The sequence below is a fragment of the Macrotis lagotis genome, chromosome 1, assembly GCF_037893015.1.
Source record: "Macrotis lagotis isolate mMagLag1 chromosome 1, bilby.v1.9.chrom.fasta, whole genome shotgun sequence".
NCBI lineage: Eukaryota > Metazoa > Chordata > Mammalia > Peramelemorphia > Peramelidae > Macrotis > Macrotis lagotis.
In genome coordinates this window covers 175223038-175249001 of record NC_133658.1, presented here as the reverse complement: position 1 = coordinate 175249001, position 25964 = coordinate 175223038, and the positions used below count along the sequence as shown (strand labels likewise).

At 33.4% G+C, this 25964-nt stretch overlaps 1 protein-coding gene across 3 annotated transcripts in view; it reads left to right on the top strand.

The window, feature by feature from the left end:
- MACROD2 (mono-ADP ribosylhydrolase 2) overlaps nt 1–25964 on the top strand; it is a 2318796-nt gene that overhangs the window by 1239447 nt on the left and 1053385 nt on the right. For all 3 annotated transcript variants that reach the window (XM_074209420.1, XM_074209421.1, XM_074209419.1), the window contains exon 6: nt 23624–23745. In XM_074209420.1, the coding sequence (XP_074065521.1) occupies nt 23624–23745 (122 nt within the window). The remainder of the gene's footprint in view (nt 1–23623; nt 23746–25964) is intronic.

Below are 25964 nucleotides of genomic sequence, written 5' to 3'. Positions count from 1 at the left end.
TAGAATATTTCTGAAATCCTTCCCTTCCCTTCATTCCCATTACCTCATGCCAAGACTAACTGGTCTTCTTCCCTGTGGTATTTTCCTTTCCTCTTTCATCCATTCTTGCATACACTTTCTTTGAACTCATTTTCAACATGATTATTTTCCTGCTCAAAGACCTTCAAAGGTTCTTTTTTGCCCACAAGATCAAGTATCATGGAATCTGACCTTTCCAGTCTTATCTTTCAGCTTTTCTACATATAAAAACCCCTTCTTCTATAAAACTGATATAATTGTTATTCCCTGAACATAGTTTGCACTTGTCCTCCTGCCTACCTTTTCTGACTCTCCACTTGGGATGTCCTTACCCCATTTGTGTACCCAGATCCTACCCATCCTTTAAACACATTTGTGATTTATACTTCCTCAACAGCTCAGTTTTCTGACCCTCATTCAAACTCCCATAGCATTTAAAGACTATAACATATAACAGATGTTTATCTATTATATTGTGTTGGTTATAGGTCTTATTGTTCCTACTGCATGGTCAGTTTCCTGAGGCTCTGCCATATGCCTACCCTTTCACTGTACTTCTCATAACACAGAACTTGTGCAGAGCAGGTGCTCACTAAAGGGAAAATGATTGATTCCTTCCTCTAGTTTTTGCTTTGGCTTTTATTTATAGACATATTTTCCTGAAATAACTATGGAAATTCCCTCAAAAAAATTTCCTCAAAAAAAATGTAGCTAGGGTGGGTAGAGTAGACAATCACTAATGTCATGGAATTTAAAGTACCACTCAGGACCTAACCCAGTCATTTAGGTAAAATGTTGTCCACTCTTCTTGGCTTGTATTTAAAACTCAAGATGGGGCGCAAATTAAACTATAGTTAATATTTTGATATGTATACACTTATCAGAGCTTTTAACTTTATGACAGGAAGGACTCAGGACAGCACAAAAAGGCCAACTTCCAGGGAGGGGAGAGATAGATTACTAAGAGCTAGCATTTATGCACTTTAATGTTTGCAAAATGTTTTGCTTTTATTATCTAATTAAATCTTCATAAGAATCCTTCAAGGTAGAGAGTATTATTCTCCCCTTTTAGAAATGAGATTCCTGAAGCTAAGAGGATTTAAATGGCTTGTTTAAGGTCACAAAATGAGTCATTTGATTAGTTAGATTTGAACTCAGGTCTTGACTCCATATCCAGCACTCTATCTACTTTGCCATCTAGCTAATTTGATAGACATCAAGAATTTAGGAATGTGTAGTAGAGAGAAGAAGAGACACCCAGACAAATTTCATCTGATTTTTCATTTTGTCCATGATTCTTATTAATCTTTGACAAATCCTATGAGTATTCAGTGACATCTTAAATCAAAAAGCTTTTATCATTGTAGAAGATCATCAGGGGAAATGGTGTCATCACTGTCTAATAAATAGAAGGGGAAAGAAAGGTGAAGAAATCTGTCTTGTAGGACCATATTTGTCAACTGAAGATCTGACATCAGGGCAAGTGCTAATTCCTTTACAGAATATTACACTCAGTTGTTAAAATGTCTTTTTTCTCAATATCTCTCAAGAAATGTTATACTTAAGAGAATGAGGTATAAGACACAGTGTGAAGATATGCTAAAGGAAAGGAGTAGCAATGATGAGAAGGAAAACAAAAATTTCTAGTCACATGCTGGTAGTATTAGAAAGATGTTGGTCTTAGAGAACATTAAATTGATGTCTATGTGTTTATTTTAATGGGGTAGTGGGATGATTAAATCCAAATGTCATTTTCCAAAGGCATCTGGAAAGCAATCTAATTCTTTTAGAAGATGCTTATTCACTGTCATTTTATATTTTATGATTTTGTTGAAAGAAAAAGAAGAAAGTAGGAAAAGAAAGAAATTCAATATTCAGAATGGAGTAAAATTATCTCAAAATGTACTATGCTTAGATAAGAGAAATGATTTATTTAGAAGATGCAATTTAGGGGTGGCTAGGTGGCGTAGTGGATAAAGCACCGGTCCTAGAGTCAGGAGTACCTGGGTTCTAATCCGGTCTCAGACACTTAATAATTACCTAGCCGTGTGGCCTTGGGCAAGCCACTAAACCTTGTTTGCCTTGAAAAAAAATATAAAAATCTAGAAGATGCAATTTAATTCAATAATCCTTGCAAAAGAAAAATAAAAGACCATACCATTTAGAATGCTTTGAATAGAAATCTTATTGTCATAAAAAAATAAGAAAACTCTATAATAACTTTGTGCACAAATTTTACTACTTGGAAACATTGTTTTATTTTTAAGACTTCACAATCTTTGATATTATTTTAAGGAATAGTCATTCAAAATTCCTTTAATAAGATTTTAAAACTTCTTGTTAAATAGCTTTCCTCTTGCATAGAGAAAAAGATGGTAGAATAATTATTGTTAAAATATCAACTATTATAAAAACTACTTATTATATACAGTAGCAAGTGGTAGCTAGTGACTTTGGCAATACTATACTTGTAGGGACAATGTTGTAATCCCTCTAAAAGTTTCCCTTTATTTCTTATTGTAGATATTCACAAGATAGCAATTAAATTTTAGCAAAGCAAATCCTTAAACCAAGTTTTTATTTCTACAGTATATGCTATCACCTTTGCCATACACATAGGAAAAAAAGCCTAATTGCCGAATAGAAAAAATATTATGAGGTATACCAATTGAAATATATTTCATTGTTCTGTATATAAGTTAATCATTCGTTCATATATGCAAATATAGTATGTACCTAAATCATACAATTTATCTATTACCAAGTACTGATGTAGTATTACATCTTATACTTATTTGTTTTTATTCCAAAGGAGTTCCAAAGGAGCTCACAATCTAGTCAGGGCAGGGACAAGAGACATATAGATAATTATAAAAGCATTATATGATGAAGACTTTAGAAATTGGAGAAGCAAAATGCAAACCACTCCAGTAATTTTGACAAGAAAACCCAAATGGGATCAAGAAAAATCAACATTACTGAACCGCAATAACCTTGCTTGCCACCAGTATGCTCAAATTCAAACAACATGGTGACATTGAGACAGTATGATGTCATCTTTTTTATCTCTATCTGTAATTTCATAAGGTTTATGAAAACTCCTTGTTTTGGAACAACCTTAGGAATAGTAGATACTACAAATCTGAAAACAAAGACATTATTTTTGACCATGGTAATACAATAAGACAGAGTGAAGACTGAGTTTATCTTTCTTAACCTTGATAAAGCACTGAGTTTGGAATCAGGAAGACTCATCTTCATGAGTTCAAATCCAGTTTAGATATGTACTAATTGTGTGAGCCTGAGCAAGTCAGTAATCCCTATTTGCCTCTGTTTCACATCTGTAAAATGAACTGGAAAAAGAAAATAGAAAATCACTCCAGTATCTTTGCCAAGAAACCTGAAATGGTATCATGAAGAGTCAGATATGGTTGAAATGTCTGAATATCAACAAAAACTTGGAGTCTACTCAACTAAAAAAAAATAGATAACTATATTTCAATTGAATTGGTTGCCTTTGTATTCCTATTCATTTTTTTATGCATTTAAGAACATTATTCTGAGAAGGATCTATAGACTTCAATTTTCTGCCAATGAGATCCAAGACAATAAAAAATGGATAACCCCTGACAAGTTTATGAAATACAATGGTAAAGGTAGTTGGGTCATTCATTGCATCACAGCTTTATATTAGCTCAGAATCTGTGGTGTGTTCTGACTTAGAAAGGATTTATGGAATTAGAGCTGCAAGGCAATTTACAAGTTCTTTTAGTTCAAATCCCTCAGTTCAAACTGAGACTAACATTATAAATGCATGACAAATCTGAAATTTGAACCTAGGTATTTTGATTCCAAATCAGATGTACTGTTGCTTTTTTAAAAATTTTTCTTTGTTTTACTTAAAATTCAGTCCTTATAAGACAAATTCTGCAACTGACAGGATTTGTCTCGAAATAAAAAATTTGATATTCCTATTAGAATTATGGGCCCAAGAGGATAGGACATTGTACCTTACACTATACTAATTTAAAGTGCTGAGTTAACACCTTTTTTGATGAGAACTCAAGTTGTTGCCTTCTCTAGGGCCAGAACAAAGATGTTATTATTGTTTTCCTTGGAAAAAGTCTCAGTGCTTGGAATTTTACCTTTCTCACCCCTGCTGTTGAAACATCTGAAATGCCACATTTCGGACTCATTTCTTTCTAGCCTCATGTGCTTTTTGTGCTCATTATAAAATGACTGCAAATGGTGGTGTTTTCTCCAATATTTCAGTGTCCCACAGCTTTGGTGAGATCCTTCTCTGCTGGAAATAACTCCATTGTAATGTAAATGCCTTCCATTCCCCATAGAATCTCAGGGATTCTATAACCTCCTGACCAGAAGAGTGTTTCTTTTGCACCATCTCCTCTCTGTTATTTAAAATGGACATTCAGAATACAGGGCAGTCCAATTTGGAACAGGACCTTCGGCAGGGAAGCTGATTAATAATTTAAGATAAGCCTTTCCCTTCCTTTTTTATGCCAGACTATGACATTTCTATGGAAATGGTTCAAATAATATTTTATGACTGGGGCTTAAAAACCTCACAGCTTTTGAAGTTAATGAAGCATGAAACATATTGTCGGAAGTATGGGGTCCAAACTGTGGCAACATAACCAATACCCTGTAAAAGGGGTCGGACCTTAAATTGAGCAGCATTTATCCATCCCAACCGTGATCACACATGCTGTGTATCTCTTTCAGCCACAAAATGCAAATGTTGTTTAGCTACTGTATATTTAATCTTAAGGGCAGGCATCTTATTTAGTGAGCTTAGGAGCCCAAGTACAGTGAGAGATGGAAAACCAAAGCATTCTGCAACAGAAGACAATGAAAATGAAATTTAAAAAAAAAGAAAGAAAAAGGTTAAGAATTATACACTGAAACAAAGATGCCCCAATTTAAGAGAATCAGAAGCCACAACAATAAAGAAATCTTGAGGTTACAAGTGCATCAGTATGAACTAATTCACAAAGTGGAATAATAGGTATGTTCTTTTGTCATTGAAGGAAAATCTATTATGCATCTAGAGAAAGGTATGAGTAAATAACCCAAATTAGGCAACAGCCTAGAGGGTGATAGTCAAAGTTACTTGAACAGATGTCTACTGCAGATTGAAAAGGCATATTTTAAGTACAAGGAGGCTTTCTTGAAATAGAAAATGAGCAAACTGAGCAAATGTGTATATCAAAGCATTGGCCTACATACAGTGAGCATGGCAGCCTCCCCTACATAACATTATCAGGCCATAATTCAATTTTCCATTAACTGAACTTCAAATATTCCTTTTCAGGTCTAATATGGTGGTGCTCATTGTATAAATGAACTGATAAGATTTACAAATGGAACCCCAAGAGCTTTGCCTTGTCACTGTACCTTAAAAAAATTCAATTGACTGCCTTATGTTGGCTTGCTCCTTAAAATTCATACAATTAGAAATATGATTGACAGGGTACAGCAGCATTATACAGTTTGCTAGATGGACCGATTATTGCTATGAATACAGGAATGGAATGAATGCAGGCAAAGCGTAATTGATTCTACACTTGGTCCTCCTGTTCATTAACAGTTTGAATGCAGCACAGTCACTTTTCAAATGGGAGAAATGAGAGAAACTTATTTGTGCTTTTCCATTTGTTTTAAAATTCATTATGCTAATATTTTCTCTTTTTTTGTGAAATGATTTTCCTGCATGCCTTTGCAAAGGACAAAATTGAGCTATTTGTAAATAACACCAGTGCCCTCTATATTTCTTTGGCTTACCAATCACACATTTTTCAATTTACACTTTGGAAAATGAAAGTTGTCTTTCTCCCTCTGACAACCTCTCCTCCTACTTTCCTACCCCCTCGGATAAGACTCATTTCCCTGGATAAAAGAGGGGAAATGGCATCAAAACAAAAGGGATGATTTATGGACTGATTGACTTCATAAATGGAGCTGGAGAAAACAAGCCCCATTTGTCTTCCCACACTTTAGTATGATGAAGTATGCAGTTTCATTTTTCATAGCTCTTCAAGGGGTAACATTGGAAATGTTGATTAAATGCACAAATTGCATTCCTGTTTTTCTGCCATTGCTGAAAAGGGGAAGAAAATGCTTTAAATATATGAGGGACTATCTCACCCAGAAGTAGAACTAGACACTTTATGGAAACATGATCACTTATGCTGTTCAGATATATAATGCAAGTTACTTTGGGAACTTAAGTCTAATCCCTGCTGCGTCCAGAGCTATTATATACATTGTTAGGAATCTATGACCTGGGAATCTATCAAGAAGTCCAATGATCACTGTTGCTCCCAATTTATAGAGATAGGATCAATCGACCCAAGCGTATGAAATGCTGATAGGTTTGTATTTACCTTTAACATCATCATCATCATCATCATTTCATTCACATTTTTTAAAAAACTATGATCATAAAATCATTTGGACAGTGCATAAAACACTATACCTGGGGTAAAGAAATGAGTTCAAATTTCCCCCTCAGATACTTGCTAGCTATGTGACCCTGGGCAAGTCATTTTAACCCTATCTACTGTAAAATGGGAATAATAATAGTACCTTCCTCTCTGGATTGGTGTGAAGATAAAATGAAAGAATATTTGTAAAGTCTTTCACAATCTAGAACACTATATAAATCCTATCTGTTACTATTGTCATCTTTTGGTATTAATGTTAAAACTGTACAAACTTGATGATGATTATATTTGTCTGTCATTCTCAAAGAGGACCATGATGTCAGGGATATATGCCATGACAAGCACATGAAGTGAATTTGGGTGAGGGGGGACTGTGCTAAGTCACCAGCCTCACTTTCTCCTCCAGAGCCATCTGGGTCCACTAAGCAGGTATGAATCAGGACAGCTGGAAATGTCTCTGGATGTGAGACAATCAAGGTTAAGTGACTTGCCCAAGATCACACAGTTAGTAAGAGTCAAATGTCTGAGATTGAATCCAAATTCCTGTCCTCCTTATTTATTCTAGTGCCAGTGCTCTATTCACTGCACCACCTAGGTGCTCTTACACTAATTCATGACTCATTATAACGGGGAACTCTTTCTATAGAAACTGCATTTATCCATTTAAATGGCAGCTTGCATAGAATTTAACAATCATAGAAAGTGTCCTAGGAACTCTGAGAAATTAAATTAATTTCCTGAGGTAAATAGCTAGTGTCAGAGACAAGTTTGAATTCTTCTATCTACTGTACTATGCTGCCTCTATTATATTTAATAATAATAATGCATTCAATTTTATGTATTTAATTATTCTACTCTTTAAATAGTTCTTTTGCTCTGGTCTTGGGTCTTGGTAGACAGTATTAGAGTTAAGAAAACCATGTTTTGTATCCTATCTCTGATATCCACTATGTGACTATGGGCAAATTACTGAGCCTTTGTGATCCAGGCAAATTATCAGAAAGATAATCTGAATTGGTGGAGGGAGCTTCCATATCAGGAATTACCTACATCAAAGAAATAAGAAAATAGTTCTTATTTTTATTAAGTCAGCAATTGTCTTGTTTATATGGCAGGTCAAAGCATCCTACACTAGGAATATAGCCAAAGATGGTGGCAAATGCTAATGTAATTTCTTAATTATCTGAAAGAAGCAAATGCAGCAAATGAATGTGGTTACCAGAACAGGATTCCAGATTGCTGGACAAACCTTGTCCCAAGTGCTGTGACCATAAAGTCATAAAATGAATTTATAACAAAAAATATTAAATGAATTTTGGGCACTCCTATTATGGAATTACCATATAAACAGTGAAAATGTTTAAATACTTTCTTTGAGGATAAGTTATTTTTCTTAAAGCAGGGGTGGGGAGCCTTTATTCTGCCAAGGGTCATGGATTTTTATAACAACATTCACCTGATACTTGACCAAACATTTAATTAATTCACTCCTAGAAAACTCCTAGATTTATTGAATTTCAAATCCCACCTAAGCTTGATGTGGCAGTCCCAGACTAAATGACCAAGGCTTGCTATTCCCAGATCCTGCCTTAAAGAGTGATCTGTGAAAATAACAGTCATTTGGGGCCAAATCTAATGAATAAAGTGAATGATCAAGCTGATTTGGATTTAAAAAACAAGAAAAATTAGAAATCAGAGTAATGTGAGAGATTTTGTGTACAACCAGAACTGCTTAGGAATCCAGTTCAATCCAATAGACATGAAAAATAATTCCTGCTCTCGGGGACTTTACATAGCTGGAGAGCGAGAGGTGTAGCATGAAACAGATGTCCAATAATTTGAATAAGAATGAGAGGGATTCAGATCTAACAATTTGTGGAGGGGAAAGGAATAAGTATTTATTGAGCACCTTTGTGCAGATACTTTGTTAAATGCTTTACACGTATTATTTCATTCATCCTTATAATCTGGAATCTTATTCCCATCTTATAGTTGAGGAAACTGAGGCAGATAGAGCTTAAGTTAATGGCACTACTAAGTACCTGAGGCTAAATTTGAATTCAGGTCTTCCTGACTGGAGGTCCAGGGCTTTATCTACTGAGTCACCTGGCTGTCTAATGGGGTTCATAAAAAGATATGAAATGGCACATGAATAAGGAATTTTAAGGAGCACAGGTAAGGAAAACATGCATTCTAGGCTTAGAGGAAAGCCTCTGTACAGAGAAAGAAAATTCAGTATAGAGTTTGAGAAATAGCAATGGTTGGTCCAGTTTGACTGAAACAAAGAAAATGCAGAACAGAATAATGTTTAATCATTCTGCAAAAGTGAGATAAATATGTATTTTTAGAAGATTTTCAATGCCAACCTGAAGATTTTGCATTATTTTCTAGGGGTAATATGTTGACACTGAAGTTTCCTGAGCAGGACAGTTGCATAGTCAGACTTGTGCTTTAGAAAGATTTTGGAAGATAAATTGGAAAAGAATGAGGCTGGAAGATAAAAGCACAACGAGAGGGTATTGCAGACATGAATGAGAATGGTTACCAAATGAGTAACTAGGAAGGAGTGTGAGAAATGTGGCATCATCTGGACTAATCCACTATGACAATTTAATTCAACTCAATGACCATTTTTAATCATTTACTAGGGCAAAATGCTAGGTACCCTACTGCAGTGAAGAGAAGAATGGCTTCAGAGTCTCACTTCAGTCAGGAACTGGATTCAGGTCTCATTTCAGACATAGACTCAATAAGCTTGGACAATAATATAACCTCTCAGTGTAGACTATTACTGGCAGAGTCAGTAAAGATCTCCTTTGGGAGAGGGAATTCTGCACTGGGAATTTCCTACTGATGAAATCATAGATTTGTTTAAAATATAAAAAGGAAAGGCAAAAGAGAAAGAGAAGCCAGTACCACCATAACATGCAAGGCTCTTCAAAAGGTACTGGGTTAGTATTTGCCTTCAATAATCTAACTTTCTGCTGTGAGATATAATTGTTGTTTATTATGTTTTTTACTAGGTAAAAGTGACCATTCTTTGTCTTACCTCTTTTTTTACCTAGTCTTAATTACTGAATGAATGTTGCCTCAGTCAAACTGAGTTATAAACCTTAGCTTAAAAAGACCAAGGTCTCCCATTGCATCCAGGACCATCTCCAGTTGACCTGATCCATCTCTGGCCACTGGAACCTGATGGCTCCAGAGGAGAGAATAAGGCTAATGACTTTGCATAGCCCTCCCTCACTTGAATCCAACTCGCATAATATGGTATCATCTCCCTGATGTCATAGTCTTCTTCAAGAACAAAAGATAAACAATAACAGCTGCTATGAGATAGAATAGTTAGCCAGATAAGGCAGTAGCTGAAGATGAATTTGAATAAAATTATTGAACATTGATGTGTCCATAGTTCTCAGCATGCTTGCTTTGAAGGGCAGTATTCATTTGGATGTTTAAACTCTAGTGGATTTATTTCAAAAACAATAACTTTATTACTATATTGTTATTCTTCTTACAGCTTTCTATTAACTTGGGATTTCCATTAAAAAAAATCATACTCTAAGAAGAAAGTGGAAAACAAAGGAATTATACTGATGGGCTCTGATCAGTAGCTCTTTTTTTCAAATTAGAAAGGACAGCCCTTTTGAGAGCTGGAAAGCAATTCCTTGAAAAGATATTCCCAGAACACGCATCCACTTGGAGCAAGCTATACTGGCAACTATTGGAATTTGACCTGAACAATATTCGGGAGTAAAAATGCCCCCATGTGAGCCCTGGAAACTTTTCTTCTTGTCATAATGGGAATGAGAAAAGAGAAGGAAACTAACATTTGTATAGCACCTACCATGTGTCAAACTCTATGCTAAGCACTTTATCAATATTGTACTTTTTTTTTCCCCCTCCCTCCTCTCCTTTCTCAGTGATGCATGTCTCCCTGTGAACTTTGCACCTGGAAGCAATAGGATGATTCTCATAAACTAAAGCCTTCTAATCTATTAAAATACTAATTATAATATCTAATTGTTTAAAAGTTGAGATCATCTGGTTCTTTATTGTCCCTTAGGTATGTGAGGAGAGGAAGAGAGGAGGTAAGTGAGGAGAAAGCCATTGTTTGATTTCATTGAGGTCTTACTGGACCCATGAGATGTTTTGTCTTGTATCACTTTATGAGGGTTAATTAGAGTCTCATACATGAAAAGATATATATATATATATATATATATATATGTATATATGTATATATCTCTGATGAGAAGGATAGACCTGTGAATTAGAGAATAAGGGTCTGGATCTGGAGTTAGAAAGACCTGTGTTCGGATACTAGTTGTGTAACCAGGCATGAAAAGGTGGACCTTGTGCATAATCAATTATGCTTTGCCTTTATTCATTCCATTCATATATTCATAGCAATATTCAGTTCATCTAACAAAATGCATAATCCTACTCTGCCCTGTCAATCATAATTCTAATTGTATGAATTTTAAGATCTAATATTGATCATCACTGATTTCTCTGACACTGAATAAAGAAGGTTTAGAATTCTCTGAATCTGTGACTTAAGGTCTGAAATTCTAGCATATAGAAAATGCAAAATATACTACAACAGAGATGATGTATGAGAAAGATTTCTTTTCTTTTTTTAATTGATAGAAACTACTGTCCTCTTTCTGTTTTACAGTTGAAAGAAATAATATCTATTCAATATTGCATCATTAATAGTCATGGAAATGTTTATTCAGAGCATGGTAGAATCTGAACATTAGGAAATCAATAGAAAGTATTCGATTGAATTTTTGTGGATGAATTCACTAAATCTCTTTGAACCTCAGTTTCCTTATCTGTAAAATATAGATAGATAATGCCTCTCAGAATGGTCATAAAACTCAAATGGAATAATGTATATAAAATGCTATATTATTTTTGAAACATTTTATATATGCAAATTATTATTCTATACTATTATACTCTTTATCAAAGTTCCCTTCCTGGATTATAGGCCATGGAGTAGAGCTAAACCAAGGGTAGATGTCATTACTTCATTCCATAGGATTTGGGATAGTTGAAATAATAGTTAATAGTTGAAAGCTGTATTTTGGGACACACTGTCTATTGTACTGTTCTTAGAATTAGGAAGACTAGATTTGAACCTAGGAATATGTGTTAATTGATGGCTTGAGAAATTTGACTAAGTTCTTTAAGTCTCTTTTTCTTCATCTGTAAAATAAGATTGTAATAGGAGTTAGTGCTAGGAAAAACTTTATACATTAAATCAGAAGTGTCAAACACATAACCTGCAGCCCTCATGACAGACCACTGTGCTGCCTAAAATATGACTGAGAAATATTAACAAAATAAATAAAAATAGAACATAGATAATGTTCACATGTGGTTTTCTAAGTCAACATACTGTCAGCAGGGATCCCTATGTAGAGTCTGGTGGCCTTCATTTCTATTTGACTCTTACTGATGAGAATGAGGAAAGCACAATCCATAGTTGTAAAAAGATTTGTCCAAGGTCATGCAAGTTGTATGTAAGAGTCAAGTTCTTTCTCTAAATCTACTTTTATTCCTCTAAGACTACACTCCTCTCCTCTCTGGAATATGAGAGTTTCAAGAAAATAATAATGATAATAATATTAGTAAAAGAACAATGGCCCATGGCACAAAAAGAGATGCTTTCTACAGGTTTGCTGAATTGAATTAACAAGACCAATCAGGATTTATATAGTGATTTAAGACTTATAAAGTACTTTACAAATATTACATTTTTTTATCCTCACAACAACCCTAGGTAACTGCTATTCTTATTGACATTTTCCAGATGAAATAATTAAGGCAGAGAAAACTTAAGTGACTTGTCCAGTGTTTCTCAACTGATAGGTGTTCAAGCTTGGATTTGAGCTGAGTTCATTCTTATTACAAGTCCAGCACTTGATCAAATGTACCACTTCAAAATCTTATATGAATAATATTATTACTTTGGAAGAATTAGGTCTGTCATTTCAGCCATGTTGGGAATTCCCAGTTTCCAGTTAAGCAACTTATTTTCACTTATTCCATTGCTATGCAACTTGGAATCATTGGGGCATTGAAAATTAAGTAATCTGCTGAACATCACTGATCCAGGATATGTGACCCTTGAACCCAGGTCATCTTGATTATGAAGCCCATTCTTGATGTGCTGTAGCAGTGGTGTCAAACTCAGATAAAAATGAGCACCATTAAATCCTTTCCATATTGACTTTTAAAAAATCACATATTAATATTATCTATAGTTTATTGTATTTTATATTTTACACCTCCATCTCACACCATAATTTCTTCTATTTTTCTGATATTATCTCTTACAAGACAGTTTTTGATTTTTCCTGGAATGAAATTTGAAAAAAAAATACATTTAATGCATATACTGCTTTAGAGATTCTTAGACAGTATTAGGAAGGTGGGATTAGACATCTTGTCCTCTTGGATATTTAAGGTCTAAAACCAAGATCCAATATTGATCATCACTGATTTCTCTGACACTGAGTAAAGAAGGCTTAGAATTCTCTGAATCTGTGACTTGAGATCTGAAATGCTAGCATATAGAAAATTCAAAATATACTACAACAGAGATAATATATGAATAAGATTTCTTTTTTTTGTAATTGATAAATAGAAACTTCTGTCCTCTTTCTGTTTTACAGTTGAAAGAAATAATATATATATTCAATATTGCATCATTAATAGTCATGGAACCATTTATTCAGAGCATGGTAGAATCTGGACATTATTCTCACATAGGAGTAAACAAATATTGATAGTGTACCAAATCTGTTCCACTGCCTGTTTGTATAGATTGGTTTTTACCAATTATTTTAAATGCTGACCCCAATCTAGTCCAAAACCTTTATGATTAAAATTAGCTAAGGTCCAGAGAAATTATGTGACTTGTCCATGATTACATAGCTAGTTAGTGGTAGAGTGAAAATTGGAACCCTGGGGTCCTAGCCATGTCTTCTTTCCAGTTTCAGCTGAAATGACATCATAGAAAGTGGAAAAGGCACATGCTAGAATAATAAGCAATTAAAATAATGAAGGTAATTTCCTTTAGAGGCTTACATTGATTCACCATCAGATTTCTAGACCTGAGAGGTCACTGCATTAGTCAATAGAAACACTTGCTCCTGGTGCTGTAAATTTAATATACAGGATAACATACAAAATCAATATTTATATTGTCTATCGGGAAACTGTTTTATTAGCCATTTGTCCTCATGATCCTTTGTTCTCAGCTATTTCCATTTCTGAAATGAAAATACAGATTAGATTAGTTAAGATTTCAATAATAATTCACAAAGGTGCTACCAGGTCTTAATCTCCTGTAGACTCAAGAGAATTATAAGGGACCTCAAAGGTCATAGAATCCAACCCATTAATACCTAGAGCCCATATATGTTCTCAAAAAGGGATGATCTAGCATCTACTAAAGATCTCCAAAATTTACACACTTACAAGTCAGTCTATTCTATTTGGGGATAGCTGAAATTGTCAGAATGTTTCTTCTGCCTCAAGTCTCTCCCCACTGTAGTTCATCCTTCACTCAAGCTATCAATGTGATTTTACTAAAGTGCCAGTCTTTCTATGTCATTTCCCTATTCAATAGTCTAGTGACTCCTTATTACCTGTAGGATCAAATATAAAATCCTTTGACTTTTAAAGCCCTTCATAACATTGCTTCTTTTTTACATCTTACTTCTCTCTACATAATCTATAATTTAGTAACTTTGGCATCTTTGCTTTTTTATTTGCATAAAGCATTCTATCTGCTAATTGTATGTTTTTCTTGACTTTCTGCCATGTCTGGAATTCCCTCCCTCATCACTTCTGCCTTTGGACTTCCTTGGATTCCTTAAAGTCTCAGTTAAATTTCACCTTCTATGAGAAGCTTTCCCTAAGCTTCTATAATTTTAATGCGTTTTTATTTATGATTATTCAATTTAGCTTGTATATTCATCTTATTTGTACATAAATGTTTACAGTTGTCTTCCCTCATTAGATTGTTGCTTCCTTTTATCTTTAGTGGGAAGCTTGGTTCCCCCTTATTATTAAAGAACTTATTATTAATGAACTCTTTCTGAGTCCATATCCAGCTTCAGATACTTACTAGCTGTGTAACCCTGAAAAAAGTCACCTATTTCCCTTAGTTTCCTTATCTGTAAAATGAACTGGAAAAGGAAATAGTGAACTACTCCTATATATTTGCCTAGAAAACTCTAAATCAAGTCACAAAGAATCAGACATGAATGAAAAATGACCGATGATATATCTGTAAGTTTGGTGCTTAGCACAGAGTAGCTGCTTAATAAATACTTGTTGACTTGACTTGACTTAAATTATGCCAAAATATGCCAGTTCCCTTCCATTTATTCTAGCTCTTTCCCGACTGGTCAAGCAGGTAATGTAATCACTCTTTCTCATGACAGCTCTTCAAATATTTGAATCATGGTAGTCTATTCTCTTGAGGAAAAAATATTTCCTTTCTTTAAAATTAGTCACATATGAAATAGTTTTGAGTCACTTCATGAAATTAGTTAACCTTCTTTGGATGTTTCTTTTGGATATCCATCGATGTCTCTTAAAATAAAAAGGACTGATACCTCTCTAGGTCTCCATAAAAACAATTATAAATGTTGTCTAAGATTATGTAAATTTTTCAACTTTCATGTCCCACTACTGATTTTTGCTAAGTTTTCAATCCTTTATAAAAGCAGCTTCTTTTCATCCCAACTGCTTTTTAGCTATGTAATTTCCTTCTTATTCTTGGGCATAGTTATTCTTGGGCATAGTGTATAAGTATGTATTTTTATATATGTTTGTATATGTATACATATTTATAAAGCATATAATATGAATATTTATATATAAACACACACACACACACACATATATATAGTATATATATATATATATATATATATATATATATTTACAGATGAAGTAGGGAATCAAGGTGGATTGTGTGCTGCATTTTACATTTATTCTATTTGAATTTCCTCTTCCTTGATTGGTCCATCATTTCAGCCTTTCAAGACTTTTTTGAATCTTAATTTTGTCATCTACCATGTTACCAGTATCTCCAAGCTTCAGGTCCACTGCACATTTGACAAAAGTGCTGTCTTTGCCTTCATTCTAGGAATTGATTAAAATTTGAAGAGCACAGAATGAAGCTTAGTTTCCTGGGGTACACCATTAGATACTTTGTATTCAGATTTTGTATATAAATAGGGGAAAATGTACACAGCACAAAAAGTGATAGAAATTCATTTTTACTTATTGTTATTATAGAAATGCTTATCTTTCATAATAATAATGAAGTTATAATAAAAGCTAGCATTTATATAGCATTTACTATATAATAGTACTTTTTACAAGTATCTCATTTGAGCTTCACAGTAACTTGAGGAAGCTGGTGCTATTATTATCCCTATTTTACAGTTGAGGAAATTGAGGCAAATAGAGGTTAAATGACTTATGAGGTTTTAACAGCTAGCAAGGGTCACAGGCAAAATTTGAATTTAGATATTCTTGACTCCAGTTGTACATTTTATCCATTGTACCACCCACTTGCCATTTGTAAGCTACTGTGGTAAGTACCGTGGAAATACAGATTTATAAGAGACTAACATCTCTGTATGGTAGCTCCCTATAGAAACAATGTTGTTATTTTGTTGGTGTTTTCTTGGTGTTTTCTTGGTGGGGAGGAAGATAAGACACATCAGTATGAAAAAAGGAGGTAAGGCAGAGATCACCTGTGATTTAATCACAGCTAACTCTCAGACTAGAAACTCCAACCATGGAATCAAATTGACAGCTAGTTTATAACGTAGAGCTTTAGATAGCTGTTTGGGACACAATGTGCTCATAACAGCTGTTTTCTTCAATAGAAGAAAGAGTTAAGGCTAGGATCTCTTGAGTTCATCATTGGTACTCTATTCACTATGAAATGTTGCCTTTCACATAGTAAGAGCAATTAATGCTTAGGGCTAAATGAATGATACAGACAATAATTTTTATAAATATTCTAAAGAAAGAAAAATGGGGGGGGGAGCAGCTAGGTGGTGCAGTGGAGGGAGCACCGGCCCTGGAGTCAGGAAAACCTGAGTTCAAATTCGACCTCAGACACTTAATAATTGCCTGGCTATGTGACCTTGGGCAAGTCACTTGACCCCCATTGCCTTAAATAAATAAAATATTGAAAGAAAGAAAAGTGATTGTAATCTTTTGTGGTCTGTGAAGGCTTACAAAGGATCTGGGTTTTGAAGTAAGATTTGAATTCTAAGTTTACTTGTAGTAAAATGTATAAATATTAAGTTAAATTATGCCCATAATGAAATATTTCTATTTCATTTCAAAATTTCAGTAACCAATGATGTAAACCCTAAGGCCTTAGTTTTGCATTAGTTGAACTAGGGAAGCTCAACAAAGAGTTTTAGAGTTGAAGTCAAGAGTTCAAATCCATGCTTTATATTTAAGATGCTTAATCTCTATGTGCTTAAGACACATATTACCTATGCCTTATCTATTTAGTCATAAAAAGACTAAAACCTACAATGTTGGAGGACATTATCATACATGGGTTTCCCTTTATTAATAAATTCTCAAATCCTTTGCTTATTCCCACAAATAGAAACCAAAAAAACATATTTGATATGGAGAATGGCATTTGGATATTTTAGTAAAGAATGAAAATGTATGAGAATATATTGTGAACTCTGAACAAACCTTAAAGTCAAATAAATGTTACACATTTTAACACCTAAATAAATAAATACATTTTATATTTCTTTGTAAGAATATGCAAGTGATGGTATCCCCTTATTATTAATGAGCGAAGTCTGATAACATCACCTGTTCTACAATGACATTCTGTATTTTAATCATAGTCCAGCTGCCTCACAGATCATATGCCATTGAATCCACAAGAGGTCTGGTCAAAAGGAGGATAGATTTAACTGTAACCCCACTCTCCCACCCCTAACACACATACTTTCAGAAAAATAAATCTCTGGCTATGGACTATGTTATCTGGCAATGGACTATGTTATCCTCATCCAGAAGAAACAAAACACAACAAAACACATACAAAAAAACAACCCTTCCAAATCTGATGAACTTTATAAATATTATCCCTTATGTATCTCTTTCCCTTAATCCTAATTCCTCATGACAAAAATTACTAATTTGTAAACATGTTTATCAAAACATGTATGTAAAATGCTAACCTGACTGTTCCCTGCTGAGGGGAGGGGGTGGGAAGAGAGGGGTGGAGGGAAATTTTGTAATTTGGAAATATGCATGTGCATATGGATGAAAATAAATAAATAAATTTATGGAAAATAAATAAATAAATCCTCAAAGCATATTTCCTACTCATGGCAGGACAATCATATCATCTTGTATACAAAGTACAATTTTCAGTTATATCTGATTCTTTGTTGATTCCATTTAGGGTTTTCTTCATAAAGATACTGAAGTATTTCCTTCTCCACTCCATTTTACAGATGAGGAAACTGAAACAAACAGGGTAAAGTGACTTGCTCAGGGTCACAGTCTGAGTTTGGATTTGAGCTTATCTTCTTCCTCACTCCAGTCTCAACATTCTCTCCACTGCACAACTAACTGCCCCACAAAGTATAATACGCTTGATTAGTAGATTAGTTTGCCTATAGTCTAATGTATAGAAGGATCCAACCATGGAGTCAGGAGAAGTTGGTCCAAGTCCTCTTCCTGCCACCTGCTAGTTGTTTGATCCTTGAAAAGTCTCTCAAACTTTTAGTAAACTTTTAGTTTAGTAAACTTTTTAGTAATTTCTATGAAACTCTATGCTGCTTAGACACTTAATAATTACCTACCCTACTTCCTTGCAAAAAAAGAAAAAAGAAACAGAAAAAAAGACTCTATGCTGCAGTGAAGGGCCAATCTGCACTGAACACTCTCTAAATCCGTGTTCCAAAACAATGTTCTTTGCATAACATCACATCTCAGGATCTGGGCTTAGTTTGTTGGTGATGAATAAACCACTCCTAACTATACTGGACTTAGGACTAGAAATAGTACTTTTCCGGGTCTGCACCTGGACTTTGTCAGTTGATGAAAAACATACAGCATAGTCTTTGAGAGCTTCCACAGCATTAAAAAGCATCAGTGGAGTACCTCAGCAGAGAATTATATAATTGGAATGAAAATAATGCAGGTATTTAAAATGCAATTGAGTTGAATTGTTTAGAAAATGGAAAAGAGGAAAATAAATTTAGTTGAGCTGAAGTGATAACAACTATCTACTTTCCAACAGATGAATCATTCCATAAATCAGTCATCTTATCTGGGTCAGGAGCCCTGTTTGGAAATGCTCTCAAAATTATTTTTAGTTGACAGAAACCATGTTAAAGAGCAACTAAGTGACACTGTGGATGGAGTGGTCAGTCTGCACTTGGGAAGACTTGAATTCAAATCTAGCCTCAGACACTTACTAGCTGTGTCTCCCTGGGCAAGTCATTTAACCCTGCTTGCCTTAGTTTCTTCATCTGTAAAATGAACTGGAGAAGGAAATGGTAAATCACGGCAGTGTCTTTGCCAAGAAAATCCCAAATGGAGTCATGAAGATTCAAGCACAACTAAACAAATCAACAGCCAAAACATCTTAGAGGACTTGTACTTCCACAAATAAGGGTATTGGATCATTGAATGTTAGAGCTGAAATGAGTTGGAGCAACTGCATTCTAATAGCCCCTGGCAAGATCAGTTAGCTAGCTATGTGATACTGGTCAAATTGGACCAATTTATCTGAGCCTCCATTTCCCCTAGAGTGTAAAGCTGGACAAGAAAAATAACAATATTTAACTTTTTAATAGCATTTTTAGTTTTGTGAAGTTTTTCAATGCAGTATTTTTATCTGACCTGATACAATAGTCTTATAATGTAGGGGTAGTTATTTACTCCATTTTACAGATGAGGTGACTCAGACTCCATCACTTGCCCAGAATCACAAGCTAAAATGGGTTTGGAGCATGAAGTCAGGTTTCCCAAAAATCTATTCCAATTTTCTGTCTACTATATCACCATGTATCATCAAGAAATTGTCCCTACTGTGCTTTTTAGTGAATTCCAAAAAAAATGGAAATTTAAAATTATTCTTTCTTTTTGTTCTTCCATATACACAGTTATATTTTTTACAAATATTTTACAATTTTAAAAAATTTCCTTCTACCCTCCCTTCCCACCTCCTTCCTCTCAATAGCAAACAGTCAGATCAATATTGTACATACATATTTTTGAAAAAGATGTTTACAGATTAGTCATTTTCAGTATGAGGAATTAGGATTAAGGGAAGAGATAATTTTTATAAGTGTTCATCAGATTCTTAAGGATTGTTGTTTGTTTTGTTTTCTTTTTCTTCCTCTGGATGGGGATAACATTGTCCATAGCCAGTCTAATACAATTGTCCTAGCTCTCTGAACTGCTGAGAGGAGCTGCTTCCATCAAGGTTGTTCATCTCACATTGTTGTGCATTATTGTCTTGGAATAGCTCCCTTCACTAAGCATCAGGTCCTGTAAGTCATTCTATGATTCTCTAGAGTCTGACCATTTATGGTTCCTTATTGAACAATAGTATTCTATAGTATTCATGTACTTTAACTTGATTAGCCATTCCCCAATTGATGGGCATTCCCTCAATTTCCAATTCTTTGCCACTACAAAAAGAGCTGTTATGAATATTTTGAAACATGCGGGACTTTTCTCACTTTTAGGATTCTTTTGGCTATAGGCCTAGAATTGGTATTGCTGGGTCAATAGAAGTTTTTGATGTGAAAATAACAACTGACATATATATATATATATATATATATATATATTCCTTTAAAATTTACAAAATACTCTACATGCATATATCATTTGATCCTCATAACACTTCTTTGAAGAAAGTATTTTAGATGATATTAATTCCCTTTCACAGATGAGGAAACGTAACTTCAAAGATATATTCAATATACTCAACACTGATAATTTATTCTAAGCATCAATACACATAAAATGAAATGAAAGATTAAAAGATAGATAGAGATAGAAATAGAGATAGAGACAGAGACAGAGACAGAGACAGAGATAGAGATAGAGATAGAGATAGATGATGATATAGCTATAGATAGATATAGATATAGATAGATGATATAGATACAGATATAGATACAGATATAGATACAGATACAGATATAGATATAGATATAGATGTAGATATAGATACAGATACAGATACAGATACAGATAGAGATGAGATAGAGATAGAGATAGAGATAGATGATGATATAGCTATAGATAGATATAGATATAGATAGATGATTAGATATAGATATAGATATAGATATAGATATAGATATAGATATAGATATAGATATAGATATAGATATAGATGTTTCAAGGAGTAATTTTCCCTAACTGTACTTGAATCATAATTAGGCAAACTATTTTAATAATTCAATCTCAAGAAATATATTTTATCTGCTATCTATTTCTCAGCAGTTACTTTTATACTTTCTAACTTTCTCCTTACTACTTCATTATAATGATTTCAAAATCTTTAATGTGCTTTGTGGATGCTGATATAGCCTATACAGTAATATTGTAAAGGAGAATCACTGTGTGTTTTTTCTATTGATAAAAGGAATAAGTGAATGTTAAATATGTGCAGAGAGAATATCAGACAAGGTAAAAGAGATAGTTCCTTCCCTCAGCTGCACAAATATGGGTAACAAACAAAGCAAAATGAACCTCTGAAAAGAGTACTGAATTGTCATAGTTCCCAGTTTCTTTCCTAAGAAAGTTATTTTTGCTTTAACAATTACTCAAAACATGTCCAGTCAACATATAGACAGTAGAACAAAAGAAAAAATAACACTAATATAGTGTACCAACTTTTATATAAATAGAAAATATTAACACATTTATATAGCATTTTGCATTTTAAAAGTAGTTTGCTCACAACAGCCCAATAACTAAGTAATGCAAATTTTACAAATGGGAAAATTGAGACTTAGAAAGTGTAAATACTGTCATCTAACCAGTAAATATCAGAGCCATAGGTCAAAACTGAATTGTCTCATTCTACTACATTGCCTAGGTTAATAATAATTTTAAGGGGTATTAGGCCCCATTGAAAAAGCACTAGACTGGGAATTCAGCAATTCTCATCATTTAAGTTCATTGTTAGTATTATCTTAAGGAAAAATGATCTAACTTTCTCATTCTTTTTTAATGATTATCACTTAACAAAAGAAACATCACTTCCCTTTTCTCCCAGACTGTAACAGTTTTCATTTTATTACACTGCCAAATACATATATATATATACATATATATATGTATATAATAACATCTGTATAAAGTCAATGGTGAAAATTTTCTACCTATTTTGATCACAAGTTCTCATTCCAGTGTCATCTAAGTGTTTGAATGCCTGTTTCAAATTTAGTCTTTGAAACTGAAGAATGGGACTTTTCTCAAAACAACATACAGTAGTCTTAACAGCCAGCAAAGTGTCTATGTAGGCAACATGTTCTTGAAATGTGCTAAAAGTTTAGTGATTAATTTCATTCTTTCCCAATTCCCCTTGCCAACTTGAACTGTCATTATTCTTTTTTTCACCAATGTAGTTTCATTCTTCTATTATTATCACATAACTTTTTTTACCCAATGACCACCAATCCATCCACAATATATCAGTATCCATTTTTTCTTGTTTGTCTACAGATCAAAATAAACTTGAAGTTTATCTGTGTAACATTGATGATGTGCGTTAAGTAAATTCTAACTAATGGTGGATTTTTAAGGTTTGAGTTATAAGATTCTTTTGAGGAATTTGGCTTAAAGCTTGTGTTAACTCCTAATATGTCCTAAATTTAAAAAAATTATCCAATTTTACTATTCTCTCAATTTAAATGTTTGTTTATATTGTTGTATTTTTAGGAAAATAGTATGTAAAATAAGTATGTCCTCAAAAGTAATGTTATAGAATAAATCTTCCCATAGCAGTTTTCTTCATCTTTCTTATGGACTTAACATTCTAATTTATTTATGTGCTTATATTATGCCTCATTGTATTATTTATTCCTTGAATTTGAGAATCGTATACTTTTTTTTCATCTTTACGGCCCCAGTTCTAGTACAATTCCTTGCATATAGTATATATTCAATAAAGTTTTATTGAATTGAGTTTGGTTAAGAAAAATAAAATATAATGAACAAGAAATATCCTATTAACTTATTAGAAAGTCATTAAAGGACATTTAGAATGTATAAAAATTATTCTTCACAGGTAGCACTTTTTTTAAATTTGAAGACCAATTACCCTCATTTGATACTTTTATAGCTCTATTATCTCATTGGTATGAGTATTTCTTCTACTAAGTATAGATTGCAAATCATCCCATCACTTCTTGTTCATGTTTCTACATAGATTCTACATTCAGGATCATCTTATGTCCTCATGTCCTTTTGATTCTTTTAATATTTCAGGACTTCCAGTTCAATATTTGGTCTGTTATTTCTCACTGTTGCTAGATATGTGACTCTCCTCCTTTTCATTCCTATGTATCTTTGATAATTTCTTTTATCCTACTTTTCATGTACAAATCATTTTAGGATATTTAAATAAATTTCTACCTATTGACAAGAATATTTGTAAAAATAATTTGCATACAAAGTAATCATAGCCTTATTTAGTGGTAAAATTATGATGTCTGACTGTGGCAAACTTCTTGTGTTAGTTCAAAATTCTCATTTTGCAAGTAATTATTTGTTAACCTATCTCCTACACATGATTTGTCTTTTTCTAGGGTGCAATGATGTAGCTCTTACAATAGCTTTCACTTGGGTCTGACCAATAACCATGGAACATTTTAGTAATGGTGAATTCCTTTTCATAATTATCACCTTCATAGTAAATTACATAGGAGAATTTGCTATCACATATCTTTTACAATGGAAATATGATCATCTTTTATAGTTCCTACTTTGTTTCCAGATATCAAGGGGAAAATTACTTTAAGAAAAATCTACCTGATAGATTATATGAAATTGTTTTTTCACTTTTACATTCACAGATGTCATCCACACTGTGGGACCCATAGCCAGGGGTCACATCAATGATTCCCATAAAGAAGACCTTGCAAATTGTTATAAATCTTCTCTGAAGTTGGCAAAAGAAAATAACATCAGATCAATTGTAAGTAAAATACACTCAAATTTATCTTTTTCTTATTGCTTATCTCTGTCATTTGAAAGCAGATTTCATAAAAAAAATGATATAGGGGCGGCTAGGTGGATAAAGCACTGGCCCTGGAGTCAGGAGTACCTGGGTTCAAATCTGGTCTCACACACTTAATAATTACCTAGCTGTGTGACCTTGGGCAAGCCACTTAACCCCGTTTGCCTTGCAAAAACCTAAAAAAAAAAAAGAAATGAGACCTTTATCAGAACTCCTGGTTGTGAAGATTGTTTCCCAACTTTCTGCTTTCCTTCTAATTTTAGCAGCATTGATTTTATTATTGTAAAACCTTTTTAATTTAATATAGTCAGAAGCATTCATTTTTCAATATATAATGTCTTCTAATTCTAATTTGGTCATATATCTATCACCTTTCCCAAGATCTAGTAGATAGAATAAATCTTGATGGGTAAGGAATTTCTTTTCACTTCATGGGTAAGGAAGTAATGAAATATTTAAAAAACCAAAAGAAGGCCTTGAGCAAAAAAATGTTTGAAAACTTTTGATCAGAGAATATGAAGAAATATTACCAATGATAGAGATAAGAAAGAAGAACTAGAGGGAAAGTGAGAGCAATTCACATAACATATAGTGTATTTGTTTGCAATATATACATATTTTGATTAAGTTTTCTTATCTACTCTCTCTTGTATAGATACATTAAGCAGTTCATAGGATCATAAGATCATAACTTAAAGCTAAAAGGGATTTCTGAGACCATTGAGTTCAAGCTCTCCATTTTACAGATGAGAACACTGAGGACTCCTGAGGTTAAATGTTTTTCATTAGGTCAATCAAGTGGTAATGGACAGATGAAGGATTTGAATCTAGGACTTCTGGTTCCAAATCTAACACTCATTGTATCATATAATTTCTTGTCCATTTGTTCAAATTCACAAAGAAAAATCAGTCAAAATTCTGTTTTTAAATATGAAATTGTCTATTTATGATTTTATTCATTGTCTGTAGGTGGAAAGTCTCATTTTTATCAAAGTCCGATAGGTTTTCAGACTAAGAGTTAGGAAAGCACTGAGTGATTCTATAGTGTTTCCCAAACAAGGATTATCTACACTCTTACTAGCTGGTTGCTTTGTGGAAAAAATATAATCAAAAACACTATAGTCTATTCAGTGCCTAGCAATTTTTTTGTTTCAAAATAATACTAGAAACGTAACATTATAAAAATGAATATATAATTTGTGAATGAATATAGCTGGGTGGGACACATTAAATTATTTCACAGACTCTAACCCTAATAAAACTAAGAAATAGAAATATGGCTAGATATTTAACTTCTCAGACTCAGATAATGACTTAAAAAGATCATCATTACTCGAAAATTCAGAGTCAATGGTTTTGTTACTTATATTTTAAGGATTATTGATCCTTGGTCTTATATACTAAGGTAAATCCAAAAGTGCCTGTTGAACTCACAGATTTTCTGTATTGTATACTGTCCTCTATATTTGTGATTTTAGTTACAAAATGAATTTTCCAAAGGAACCCTGCTATATTTCTTAAGTTCCTTGTCTAAAATATTAAAACTTTGTGTAAGTCAAGTATGCAGATCATTTTTACCTTTGAATGAATACTGCACCGAACCTGGATATTCAATTTCACCATCTTTGACTTTTCCAATTTATTTTTTTCAAAGGGATCAATTTATGTAATTATAATTTATCCTCTGTCTAAAAGGAAAAATAAATCCCAGAGAGTTGTAGTTCACAGAGAAAAGAGAAATGACTTCAAATGGCTGAACCATTGATATGATAGGCAAATTGTTCCTCACCAAGAAAACACAGAAAATGAAAAGAGGTGAAGTGCACCCCAGAAGTAATTAAGGTATTGACAATATAGCTATTGACTGAAAAAGCAAGAGCCTGAAATGCTTGGAAAGATGGAGATATACACAAATCTCCAAGTCTGCCCAATGTGGATCTCAGAGCCTTAAGAGAATTAGCTAATGAATTCACTTCACCACTGGCAATTATTTTTTAAACACCATGAAAAGACGAGAGGGTATCAGAGAATTGGGACAGGATAAACAGAACTGCTCAGCTAAAAGGGCAAAATGAACAGCCTTGCATATAAGATAGAAACATACTCAAATTATCATTGCCATTGGCATGACATCAACCTTTGTGTCATGGACAGTGAATGTTCCAGAAAGACAAGAA